At 37.3% G+C, this 12593-nt stretch overlaps 1 protein-coding gene across 11 annotated transcripts in view; it reads right to left on the bottom strand.

Annotated features, from left to right (window-relative positions):
- The window catches only part of ANKS1B (ankyrin repeat and sterile alpha motif domain containing 1B), a 909382-nt gene that overhangs the window by 313883 nt on the left and 582906 nt on the right, over positions 1-12593 (bottom strand). For all 11 annotated transcript variants that reach the window (XM_040491122.1, XM_040491120.1, XM_040491121.1 and 8 more), the window contains one exon: positions 4831-4929. In XM_040491122.1, coding sequence (XP_040347056.1) covers positions 4831-4929 — 99 coding nt within the window. The remainder of the gene's footprint in view (positions 1-4830; positions 4930-12593) is intronic.

Here is a 12593-nt window from a genome sequence, read left to right as displayed (position 1 = left end):
TTCTATTGAAATAACAGATAACTCTGTTGTTGTTTTTTTTAACCAAAATCTTAAAATGAAGATAGGAAAGGTGTTTTTTAGTCCAACCAGAGGTGTTCAGGGTCATCGTGAAAAAATAATTGAAAATATGTAGCCCAACAAATACTGGTTAAATTGAACTGAACTGAGAGATAATGAGCAGCTGAAATGTTAAATATTTGTTATGCTGTAAAGTAGAAGTAGGCTATGGCAATGATGAACCAAACAGTGACTATCAGAAAATGTACTATGATCAAGAGTCCTGTGATAACAATGTTTACTAGTCACAATATTGTTGAGTTGGGAGTTTTGAGGAACTCCAACATTTAACTGAGGAAAATGCACAGGGGAGGAGAGGGAGTGTCAGAGATGCATGAAGATAACCAGATATTGGAGAAGCCAAAAGACAATAAGACAGTTAACATGAGTATGAGAATCTACTACAGCTAAAGCAAGTGAAGGTGGAAGGGGGTATATGGACTTTCTTCCCTACTGGTAACCTTAGCACTGGTTGTGTGCAGTGGTAGCAGAGGAACTAGTTAGACCCAAGAAGGTTGAAAAGTTAATGGGAGCAAAAAAAAAGGGGGGGGGGGATAGTGAGTATAAACAACTACTCAAAACATCCAAAAGAGAAAAAACATAAAAATATCAGGAAAGAAAATATTGAAAAAGAAGTGGGCAGGTGACATAAAAGTTGCTAGTGTGCCAAGAATACATTTGATTCAGGATGACAGAGATTAAGACAGCTGACATAATATGGGCTTTGACACAGTCTTGTAAACCTTTAAAATGAAAGTGTTTTGAATTCCTGACTTCCAAGTGTTATATTGTCAAAGGACAAAAGACATTATGCCTTTTTAAAAGGTTTTTAGAGGATTATCCAAATACTTGGTCACATGGAATTCTTACCTAAGAAAAGGTAAATTATGTGTTGCAAAATAAGTAATCAGATAATTTCCCCAAGTCTAGGGGACAGAAAAAGTCTAATATGCTTACAGTTTCTAGGAGAGTGAAAAATAAGTCACATTCTCATGTTATGGTTCCTTTCTTAAAAAGAGAAAAAGGGTGAAATTTGATCTTCAGAAGTCCTGGGAAACTTTTAGACCTAAGAAAAGACTGAACTGGGGTTGGTGAGGAAAGTGGATATTGGGTGAAACTGGATAATTAAGCTTTGCTACTAAAGGTCTAGCATTATACAAGACAGAGGGAAATAATGAGTGGAAGAGAGGAATTCATGTGCTTAATGCTCTTCTATGTCTGCGCTTAGAACACTGGAATACTTTCCATGTGTTTGATGTATCAAATGTACTCGAGAACATGCAGACCTTTGCACTGGCCAATATTTCAATATTAAAAAGGATACAGGAAAGAAAAATCACTATTACCAAAGGAATAAACTTTTGTCTTTGAAACTTGAAACAACAAATACAAATAAAGCATGAAAAAACATGCTTTGAAGTGTGCTAACAGATCAAGATTGCATTTAGCAAACCACCTTTTCTCTGTTTAGGAACAATCTCACGGATTCCAAAACACAATATGTTAATTAAAGGATTTCAGGTAGCAATCATGGAATATTTTTCGTGACAGATGAAGAACAGATACTCTGAACACTAAAATTGCATAAACACAACAAAGAGACATTGTGTCCCTTTTGCAGCAGCGCAAAGTTAGAGTGAATGCAAATGAATGTGCTGGCAGTAAAATTACACTATTAACCATCTGAAGATTGGGCTCATTACCTAAGAAGGCAAAGCATCAATTTGTAGCATTATAACATTCTGTTTGTGCTGCTGAACACGTGTGTGATGTTTTTATATATTCTCTACTCATTTGGGTGCATGGTAAGCACTTTCGCATCAGCCTCTTGATAAAAGCTTAATTTTGTATTGTTTCGGTTACATTGTTTTCTCTAATGGGAATGATATTCTGTCTTAAAAATAAACACTCCATTTATTCTCCAAATAATTCTGAGTTCAGGTTCTTCTGTTTCTCATTATCAAATGGCCTGTACACTATTACAGATATATCTTATTGAGCACACTGATTTGAAAAAATGTATATTTGAATACCATGAGGAATATATTCATTCAGTCAGTCACTCATTCTTTCACTCTGCTAATGCACATGTATTGGGCTAAGAACACTGGGAAATTCACGGATGGATGCGACACTGTCTCTGCCTTCAGGATGTTTCTAACGTCAGAAGTGGTAGAGTGTTATTAGTACCTTCAGGACAGGCATAGAGCTATCGAATATCCGAGGAAAGAGACAGCAGTGTATTCCTGCCTTCTACAAACTTTTTTTTTGTTTTTTTGACCACCTAGATGTTATTGGCACTGTTCTAGGGCTGGGTATATAGAAGGGAACAAGATAGTCAAGGTCCCTAAGCTCATGGGTCCTGAATTTTGGGAGAGAGATTAAAAATAAGGAAAAAACAAACAAATAAATAATGTAACTTTGGATAGCCATAGGTGCCATGGAGAAACTAATGCAGGGCAATGGGAAGGACAGTGATAGTATGTGAGGAGTGTGACTTTGAGGTCTGAAAGCCTCCGTGAGGAGATCGTAGCCGAATAGAGGTTTGATGATGTATAGGAGCAAGTGTGAAAATTTGAATAAAAGGCTTTCCAGACAGAGACCAGTATGGAAAGGGCTTGAGGCAAAAATGAGCTTGGTATATTCTGGAACAAGAAGAAGCCACATAACTAGAGTTTAGGGAAATAGGAGAGTGAGAGATGAGGTCATAGAGGTGGGAACGGGCCAGATCCTATTGACTTCTGTAGGCTACGATAAGGATTTTATTCTAAGTGAGAAGGGAATCCATTGGATATTTTAAACAGGGTGTGGCATGATCTGATTTACATTTGAGAAGGAGAAGGATCATTCTGGATGCTGTGTGGAAATTCAAATGTAGAGTCATAAGAAAGGTAACTAGTACAGAGATTAGGTGTCTATGAATTAAGTATCCAAGCTAGAGAGAACCAATGAGAAATTAACTCCAGTAGTCTAACTTAGAGGTGATAGATTAGAACCCATCATGCTAGTTCAGTTAGAGGTGGTTGGTTTGGACTAGGGTGATAATTACCAATGTGAGAGGAGTGGTTCCCTTTCAGGGGAAGTTTCACAAAGGAAGTGATATGGAGCTACTTGAACTGAACTTTAAATGATGGGTAGCATTGTGACAAGGGGGTAGTCACTTAGTTTATTGAGTGCCTATGATGCACTGCACACTGGACTGGGTGTTGGGGATACAGTAGTGCCGAAGTCCTTGTAGACAATGAGGAGCAACTTGCTGAGGAAGTAATATTTTAAGATACAAAAGTAGTGAGGTGAACAATACGCTTATAAGAATTACTTCTGGAATTAGTTTTAAGGTCGCTTTATTTTTTCCCTTTACTGTAGAATATTGTATGATGCAACTCCTTTGTACGCTTAACTCTCCTTGAATTTGCAAAAGTGTTAACTTTCTATCAGTAGAAACTCAGTTCACTGTCAGTTGGCAAATTTCATCAGATCACTTCCTTAGAAACAGTGGTTAATATTTATCTTTCTCATTCTGAGAAATTATAGCCTCATTAGGAAGGAAAAGAGCAGAGGAGAATACAAAGTATATAAGTTTTCATATCTAGGTGTAAGTATTACTGCTCATCTGCTTTCAGTCTTGCCCCCTGAATCTTTTCCCAGCTGGTTGACCCAACTTCAACTTTTCCTCCTTCTAATTCCTGTTGTATACTGCCTCCCAAATTGACTGGCCTAAAGCAGTCCAGTCATGTCTGTTCCCTAGTGTCTACAGAACAAATTTCAAATTCCTTAGCCTGACACAAACTAACCCAACCTACTTTTACTGCTTTATCTCTGACTATACTCTCTACTCTCTAATTGTTTTAATTACACTGGATTTTTTTATTTTTCTAAAAATTATTAAACTGTGGTGAAATAATAAAACATAAAATTTACCCCCTTAACCATTTCTAAGTGTACAATTTAGTGGCAATGATTGAGGACATTCACATTGTTGTGCAAATCCCACTGCATTTTAAATCACACAGTATTGCTATTCCCCTAATACTCCTTGCAATTTATATTTATATTTATATGATTTCTGCTGACCCCTGAAATGTTTTCCCTTTCCTTATCAGTTAAAGTCCTACATATCTTGCAGACCAGTGCTAGGATCCTACCTCTTGCTTTAGGCTCCTATGAAACCTTATCTGGAAACAGAAGGTCAACTCTGTTGCTAGGTAACAGTGCTTACAGTTAAAATGCCACCTTGGTTGGCAAATTGCATCTTGACTGGGAGGATTGATACATGAACTATAAATACCTGATGGGGATGTGATACTTTGGTCTTTCTTGAGTGATGACGCTTATAATTAGGTGGATTCCTTGCCCCTGGAGGCTAAGTTTACAGAATTGTACAAGAGATATTGCCTCTTATGGGACATGACACTTCAAATCCAGGACCATTCTCACACTCATCCAATATTGATCTTGTCTTCTTGTACCTGAGCTGTCACCTGAGAGGCCTGTGCTGATGTTTGTACCAATATAAAGGACTCTCACTGAAGAGAAACTCTGAAGGTGCCCTGATGGTCAGTGGAGTTTCCTCTGTGACATCCTTCTGGTAAACCTAAAGCCAAGCATGGCCCATAGTAGTCTTGTGAGTCTGAATGTTTGGCTGGACCTAATAAGAACTGCTTTTGGGAGTTGCATCAAAATGTAGAAATGTTGTCCTAAGTACTAATAACCCTTGCACATCTGGACTCAAAACTGCTGTACATAGGGCCAGGGTAAGAAAGCATTGCTTACCTTTGGAAGGAGCTGGATTGCCTGTAGAATTCTTTGTCTGTGCCCAGAATTAAGGATTCCAATTTCCAATAAATCCTGATCTTCCATAACATTACTTCCCTGAAACAAAGCCAGAAGTGTTACAAGTTAATTCAGGCATTTTTACTATGGGTAAATAATGATTTATTTAATGCAGAGAAAAATAACCAACAAGTGATCTGATTTCTACATACAAAACAGTCATTCTTCAGTGAGGGTGAGGGCAAGTAAGGGGTCACCTATGTGACTGAGTTGAAGGTTCTGGGAAAGCTTCCTTCCCCCCAGAAATGCTCTCATGACTTACTATTTATGGTTGGGTTATCTGTATTGGGGACTCATTCCTGTGGCTTCAAACTCTGTTCCTGGAAGAATGTAAATGCTTCTAGGAAGAGCTGCTGTTTAGGATCATCAGTGATCTGCCTATATGTTGATATGAATGAATCAGTTTTGTCTTCCCCTAAAAACAGATTTTGAGGGGCGCCTGGGTGGCTCAGTTGATTAAGTGTCCGACTTTGGCCCACGTCATGATCTTGCAGTTCGTGAGTTTGAGCCCCACATTGGGTTGTCCGCTGTGGGTGCAGAGCCTGCTTCAGATCCTCTATCCCCCTTTCTCTGCCCCTTCCCCACTTGTGCATGTGCTCTCTGTGTCTCAAAAAATATATAAATAATAAAAACAATTTTTAAAATAGATTTTGAGAAGAAAACTGATTAAAAATTATAGCATACTAGGCAGGTTAAAAGTGAGAATTAATAATTAATCTTAAAACACTGAATGCCAGACATCTCTGATCAAGATATGGCGATACAACAATGAATAATTTGCAGGCCCCTGTCTTTATTCTTTCCATTCCAGGTATGGAAACAGATTTTCAAACTCAGTTAAGATGCTGTGAATATGCTATGGTGGTAGCACGTGCTTGGGGGCCCTGAAGGGATCCGGGATGTGTTTTCAGTTGGAGATCATGACTGAAGCCTGGTTAGGACCTAGCACTGAAAAGAGGAAGGACAAAAGTGGAATTATGTGCAGTGTCCTATGGGTGAGAAAGAACACAGCACATTTGGAAGCACTGGCTTCTTGGCTGAGTTGGAGAGAGGAACAAAAGGTAAGGCTGGCAAGGTAAGCCAAAGCAGACTGTTCAGACATTGTACACCAGGCTGAGGAATTCAGACTTCATCCTGACCGTAACAGGAAGCCACAGACAAATTTTAAGAAAAGGAGTTACATGATGATATTTCAAATTTGGAAAGATCAATTTTAGATTCTGTGGCTGGGCCTCTGTTTCCTTACCTATAAAATGACAAAGTTGAGCTACAGGGTCTCCAAGGACCAACCTAATCCTGAAATTCTCTGATTTCAATGATTTTTTAGGCCTTTGATTAATATTCTAATACAAAAATTTATAAATTGCTTATTTTGTACCTAAAGATTTTAGTCTTTTGTAGTTTGTAAGCTAGAGTTTTCCTTTAAATTGAGAGGTCTGTAGAGAAGCTCAGAACTGGATCACTCCTCTTCTGAACAAATCAAACTGTCCTACTAATGTGTAACACAAAAACACTTGTGAGTAGAAATTACAGAACACACATTTATGGAGAGCGGTGGTGCTGATAGTTAAAGCAAAAGAGAGTGAATTGGAAAGGGCAATCCTGAGAGCATGGAGACTCTTGGGAGGCTATTGTGGTTGTTCTAGAGACAATGTGGGCTTAGACCAAGGTGGTGACCATGGGAGATAGAAAGAAATGGGTGGGTTTGAAAACTATCAAGAAGCTTGATTCAGTGACTGAATATATTGAATGATGGAGAAACGCAGGACACACATTAGTTCTAGTCTTGGGCAGTGGGGGTGGATCATGATGCCTTTTCCTGAGATAATAAAAAGAGGATGGGCCAGTCTAGTGTGGTACAAAGTGAGACTAATATCTTTCTCTGTACAGGGACAGAACAGATGGATATAAACAATTTAATATCATACTACATTATAATGGATAATTGATTGTTCTTAGAAAGATTAAAGCTGTAAGAATGGTACCATAGTTAGAGATTTAAAGTGGGCATTCACTGGACACAAACATTCCACCTACTCATGGTATCATTCCTATGCTTAAGCTACCCTGGCCTTCTCAGAGGAAGCAGAACCAACCAGGTATATAGCAGCATGATAATGAAAAGCCTAATGAAAAACAAATAAAGCCAGTCTTGGCAAAATGCCACAGGAAACATTGCTCTCAAGAAATTACTCTGTGCACACAATAGAACATGGCTAAGAATATAAATGGCTTCATTTTGAGAAAGTGTTTTTATTTTCAGAAATGGACTAGCATGTCATGAGTAGGATATATGATACCACTCTATATTTGACTTTTAGTCTCTAAAGGGTTTTCCAAAAGGAGTTAAAAGGATCTTAAAAAACAAAAACAGGGGCGCCTGGGTGGCACAGTGGGTTAAGCGTCCGACTTCAACCAGGTCACGATCTCGCCGTCCGTGAGTTCAAGCCCCGCGTCAGGCTCTGGGCTGATGCGTCAGGCTCTGGGCTGATGGCTCAGAGCCTGGAGCCTGTTTCTGATTCTGTGTCTCCCTCTCTCTCTGCCCCTCCCCCGTTCATGCTCTGTCTCTCTCTGTCCCAAAAATAAATAAACGTTGAAAAAACAAAAACAAAAACAGAAGACAAAAAATAAGAAACAAAAAACATTGTCCATCTATGTGTTAGATCACTACCAGGTTTTCCATGGGCTAAATTACCAGCCTACAACTTCAGCTCATACGAAATGTACTGGTTTCTTTGTGCATACACAAAACAGACCAGAATTCTGATGTGTCTTGTGTTTGTCTTCTGTCTGTGTCTTCTGTTTCAGTAAATATAGATACCTAGTATCTATAGGTAATCCTGAGAATTTGTTTTTAGTGTTTGAATACTGAAATTATTTGAAGAATTAAATCCTTAAAACCACTGTTCTTCTAAACTACCAATATACTGTTTTCTCTATCTTCAGTAGGAAGAACCTTTTTGAAAAATTGTAGGGAAGTTAGACATCTCTTTGGGGCAAATTTCCTAGCATATGGAATAATTACCAAACACTTTTGAAAAATGAGTGAAAATTTGGGAAGCACAGTGCAAATGGTGAGAATGTGCCCAAGGGGAAATGGTACTAATTTTGGAAACATAAAGAAAAGGATTCACTGTCCCCAATGAGGCATGCTGTTAGAAATTTTCTATTTTCTCTCTTATTGTAATATATAGAGATACCAGAAATATCCTGTGCATCATCTAGCCAGTCTTTTTTTTTTTTTTTTTTTTTTGAAACACCAGTAGGCTTGGAATCTGAAGATCTGGATCTAAATCTTGTTTGGGTAAACTTGGTTAAGTCATGTATTATTTCTAGGCCTCATGGTCCTCACCCGTAAAATGTAGTTCAATGAATACTCATTCAGTTCTAAAGCAGTATGATTTCAGTCATGTCCAACTTTTGATTAGTATCTTTATGTATAAATATAGATTGTATAATTTGAAGTTACATTTACATTGCAATTACATTTTAGTGTTTCAGAACTTGCAACCTAAAGATAGCTTTAAGAAGTACAGTTGACTCTTGAACAACATGGGTTTGAACTGCAAGGGTCCATTTAAACCTTGATTTTTAAAACAAATACAGTACAGTACTGCAGATCTATTGGCTTTTCCTTATGACTTTCTTAATAAAATTTTCTTTTCTCTGTTACTTTATTATAAAAATACAGTATATGATACACATAACATGCAAAATCTATGTAAATTGACTGTTAATGCTATTACTAAGGCTTCCTGTCAACAGAAGGTATTAGTAGTTAAGCTTTGGGGGAATCAAAAATTATATGCAGAGTTTTGGCTGCACGGTGCAGGTGTGGGGGGTGAGGTCAGCACCCTGAACCCCTGCATTGTTCAAGGGTCAACAGTAATTACAGAGAAGTGCAAGAATGCACTTTTTTTCTTGACAAATTAATCTCAGGACTAGGTAGGAATTTATAACATTTCTTATTAAAATAAATGATAGAATACCTTAGTTTTGTAATATCATGGATTCTTACAGCTTTTTGGAGAAAAATAAAATATTTCACATCTTACAACTAACCATTTCATTTGCATTTGGGTAACAGATGTGCCATCAAGGACAATAAACATTTCCATTCTTCCTGGGGAGCTGGAATTTATTCTCATGTTATCACCTGCCTTCACTAAATGTTAGAAAAATCCCAGCTTTTTTTTCCCTCAATAATAGCTGAACGTAAACTCTAGCTTTCTCCCTCCTCCATTCATTTTTCACATGGCTGCTAGATCAATGTTTTCTGGAGTAGAGCTTCATTATGTGTGTCTTCTGCTTAACCATCTACTATACTGCACCCTCTACCTCCTCATCACCAGTACGCGTGCTGTGTCTACTTCTACATCTCCCATTTACTTCTCAACCCACCACAATAAGCCTTTACCCTCACTAACTCCATAGAATGTCTCTGCCAAATGGTAAGAAAGACTTCTAAATTGCCATATCTAATTGATTCTTTTCAAACCTGATTTCAAAAAAATGCATTGGCCACACGTGGCTGGTGGCTACAATACTGGACAACACAAACAGAGAATTTTTCTGTTATCTTAGAAAATTCTACTAAACAGTACTTCTCCACAATTAAAGGCATTTAAACTATAGTTGAATCACAGAGATGGGGCAAAAATGGGGATTGCAAGGGAATCAGAACAGGGAGTCAGAAATACTCATGAGTCATCCTTAGGACATAATTGATGTGCTTCTTAGTCAAAGTTCATGAACATAAAATTTAAGGACGTTTAGCAAATTTTCTTCTGATTTTTCAGCCATTAAGAAAAAATAGTAGCCATTCTATTTTCATTAGTGTTTCTTTATTACGGGGCTAGAAATATATGCTATCAAAATGACAAGCCCAATTGAGGAGTAATTTATTGTTTTGTTAGCATGCTACCAGGCACATTGCACAAGGCGTTTAAGGAATAATAATGAGTAGATAAAGTTGCTTAGTTAATGACCTACTAGAAGGATCAAAGGCCCAAGGCAGTGTTTTTAGAATAGCTGTTCTTTTACTGACAAGAAATATCTAATCCAGGGGGTCTTTATTGCTTTCTTAAGTCATGTAATGAGGAAAAATAATATATTTTATGCACTGAAAACTGAAATTTCTCTGACTCTGGGGAGCATACTTTATGTATTAGATTTTTTCCAGCAGTGATAAGCAAAGAAGATGACCAAACAGAATAAAAAGCAGTGTTTTGTTCTTAATTCTACATAAGAAATAGAACAGCTATTTATTGAAATCATCTCAAATATATCTAAATTAATAATTTGTTTCTCTCAGAGCTCCTCTTATTTTCATAACCTCAGTATCATATCATATTGATTTAGCAAACTTTCCTTCATATTGCATATTATATATAATAAGTGCCTACAAATGCTAGGGAAACATATTTAAGCACTATAGGGAACTTGTTTCTTTTTAATATAGGCTTAAGTTGGATGTTATTTATTCTCTCTCTTTACTCAAAGACTGAAAAAATCAAGAGGATGCTGTCAATTGGAGAAAATTTCTTTTGCTCTATAATTAACTAAACTAGATTCTTCTCCACAATTTGAATGGCCTGAAATATTCAAAAGAGAATATTTGTATAATAGAATGATAGTAAGATCTTGCAAACTCACACATGGAGACACACATATAATATTCTTGGAATAATGCTACCTCTTAGCCTCTATAAAGGCTTTGAGTCAATTTGATATCAACTTACAAGTAAACCCAATACATGTCTTTTCTGCATGATTAGGATGGTAACTATTGGGATAAGTCCCAGATTTATAATTCCCCTATCAGTGTTGGAACAAAGCTTTATTTTGTTTATCAGACAGAAATACGGGTACCATAAGTGATCAGATAATGGATGATGTGCTTCTTCCAATTTTATTTTTAAAAATTTTAAAAGCATGTGTGTGTGTGTGTGTGCGTGCACGCGCTTCTTCCAATTTTAATTCCCTCTCTTACATGAATGAAATGACAGTGGAGGAAAATAGTGTATATTTTTTACCTCTCTACCTTAGCCCTCCATTTGAAAATATTCTGTCTACTGCAAGGGAATTTCTTGCTCAAAACTTAACTAAATCTTCACATTCTTAGCTTAGGAAGAGAGTTTTCTAAGTTCTTAAGACCACATGGATTATTGATTCAAGTAAATGTCACATCACTGAGCAATAAGTTAGAGAGCATCTTATATATGTAAGGTATATATTTTAATAAATAACTTATATCTTAGAATTAGTTTTTAGGATCACTATTTAGCAGCGAACGTGATTACAATGCGTTTTATGCTACCAGTTTCCCTCTCTTTATCTTTCAGGCCTATATCCCCTTTGAAACATCTGTTCTGACGCTATGGAAAGACAGAGGGGGGAGGAAGTTAAGTAATCAGGTATTTATTTTCAAAGTATTGTGCAAGGTTTGATGATATCATAAGTTACAATTCTAATTCCTTTGAGACATGTCTTCATGTAGATTTTAGAATTATGCATATATATAAAATACCTCAAAGTCATTTATACAGTAACTTGTATTGTCTTGGTCAAAAGTTTCACAGATGCAAGAGAAAGCCTATTCAATTTTAAGGATGTTAATCCACAAGTCCTACAAGAAGAAATGCTGATGTGAACAAAACGTATTTGTATGCTCTTACTTTCTTCCAGATACATTCATATGAAAATATAAAGCTTATGAACACCCACTGTCTTCTTTCGATTTTCACACTAATAGCAGTTTGTGTAAGCATAGAGTAAATTACACACTTACTGAGTTCTTATTCTGTGCCAGGCACTGTTCTTATGCCTTAGACATATCACTGTATTTAATTCTCACCATAGCTCTCTGAGGTAGGCAGTTAACTTGCTTCCATAGCTAATGGGAGCCTTTCTTATAACTATTATCTGGTACCACCTCCAGTGCAGTTAGTTTAGGAGAGAAAAGGTTCAGTACAAAAATGTAGCTAGACCGAAACCATTTGCATTTTGCTTTAGAGCCATATGAAATTCACATTTGAAAGCAAGTGTTCCAACATAGTTCACGTTTGATTTCACAACGTTTGAGTAACAATGACTTTTTCTTCATAGAACAGGATTTGGAAAGCTGTCTGACCTATTCTTCCCTCCTCTGCTCCAGTCCTTTCTGTTCACTGAATCATGGAATCAGGGTTGGCAGGGACCTGGGGGGTTTTCTTGTCTAAACGTTCCCTCACTAACTGCAAAGCTTTAACTTCCCTCTCTCTTTTGAAGCGTGGTGTCTAGCTGGGTTACACCATTCCCAAAGGGGTAGGGAGGATATTAAATGTTTTAAATGGTCTTTCCCAATAGCTGAATTTGAGCAGGGGGGTGGGATGGGGCTGGAGGGCCACCTCAGTCCTACTCTTTTAGTTCCCACTGCATTGCAGACTGAGTGTGACAGGAGAGCTATTAGAAGAACATGCCAAAAGTAGAGATGAAAACAGTTAGCAGCTGTCCTGTGTCCTTTTCCAATCATAAGCTGTGAAGTTTAAAAAAATTTTTTTCCTTGGGTAGGCTGTACATAATCTTGGCAGGTATCTGAGTTTTGTTCTTCCATCTAATATGCTGAACATTCCCCAGTGCCTCACAGAGAAAAATGAGCAGCAATTAGGTTAGCTTGGACACCCTGCTCTTAACAGAAGAGGAACATGGCACCTTCATATTTG

Source organism: Herpailurus yagouaroundi, unplaced genomic scaffold (assembly GCF_014898765.1).
Source record: "Herpailurus yagouaroundi ecotype Mexico unplaced genomic scaffold, PumYag 182, whole genome shotgun sequence".
In the NCBI taxonomy this organism is placed as follows: domain Eukaryota; kingdom Metazoa; phylum Chordata; class Mammalia; order Carnivora; family Felidae; genus Herpailurus; species Herpailurus yagouaroundi.
This window is presented reverse-complemented; position numbering and strand designations above follow the sequence as displayed.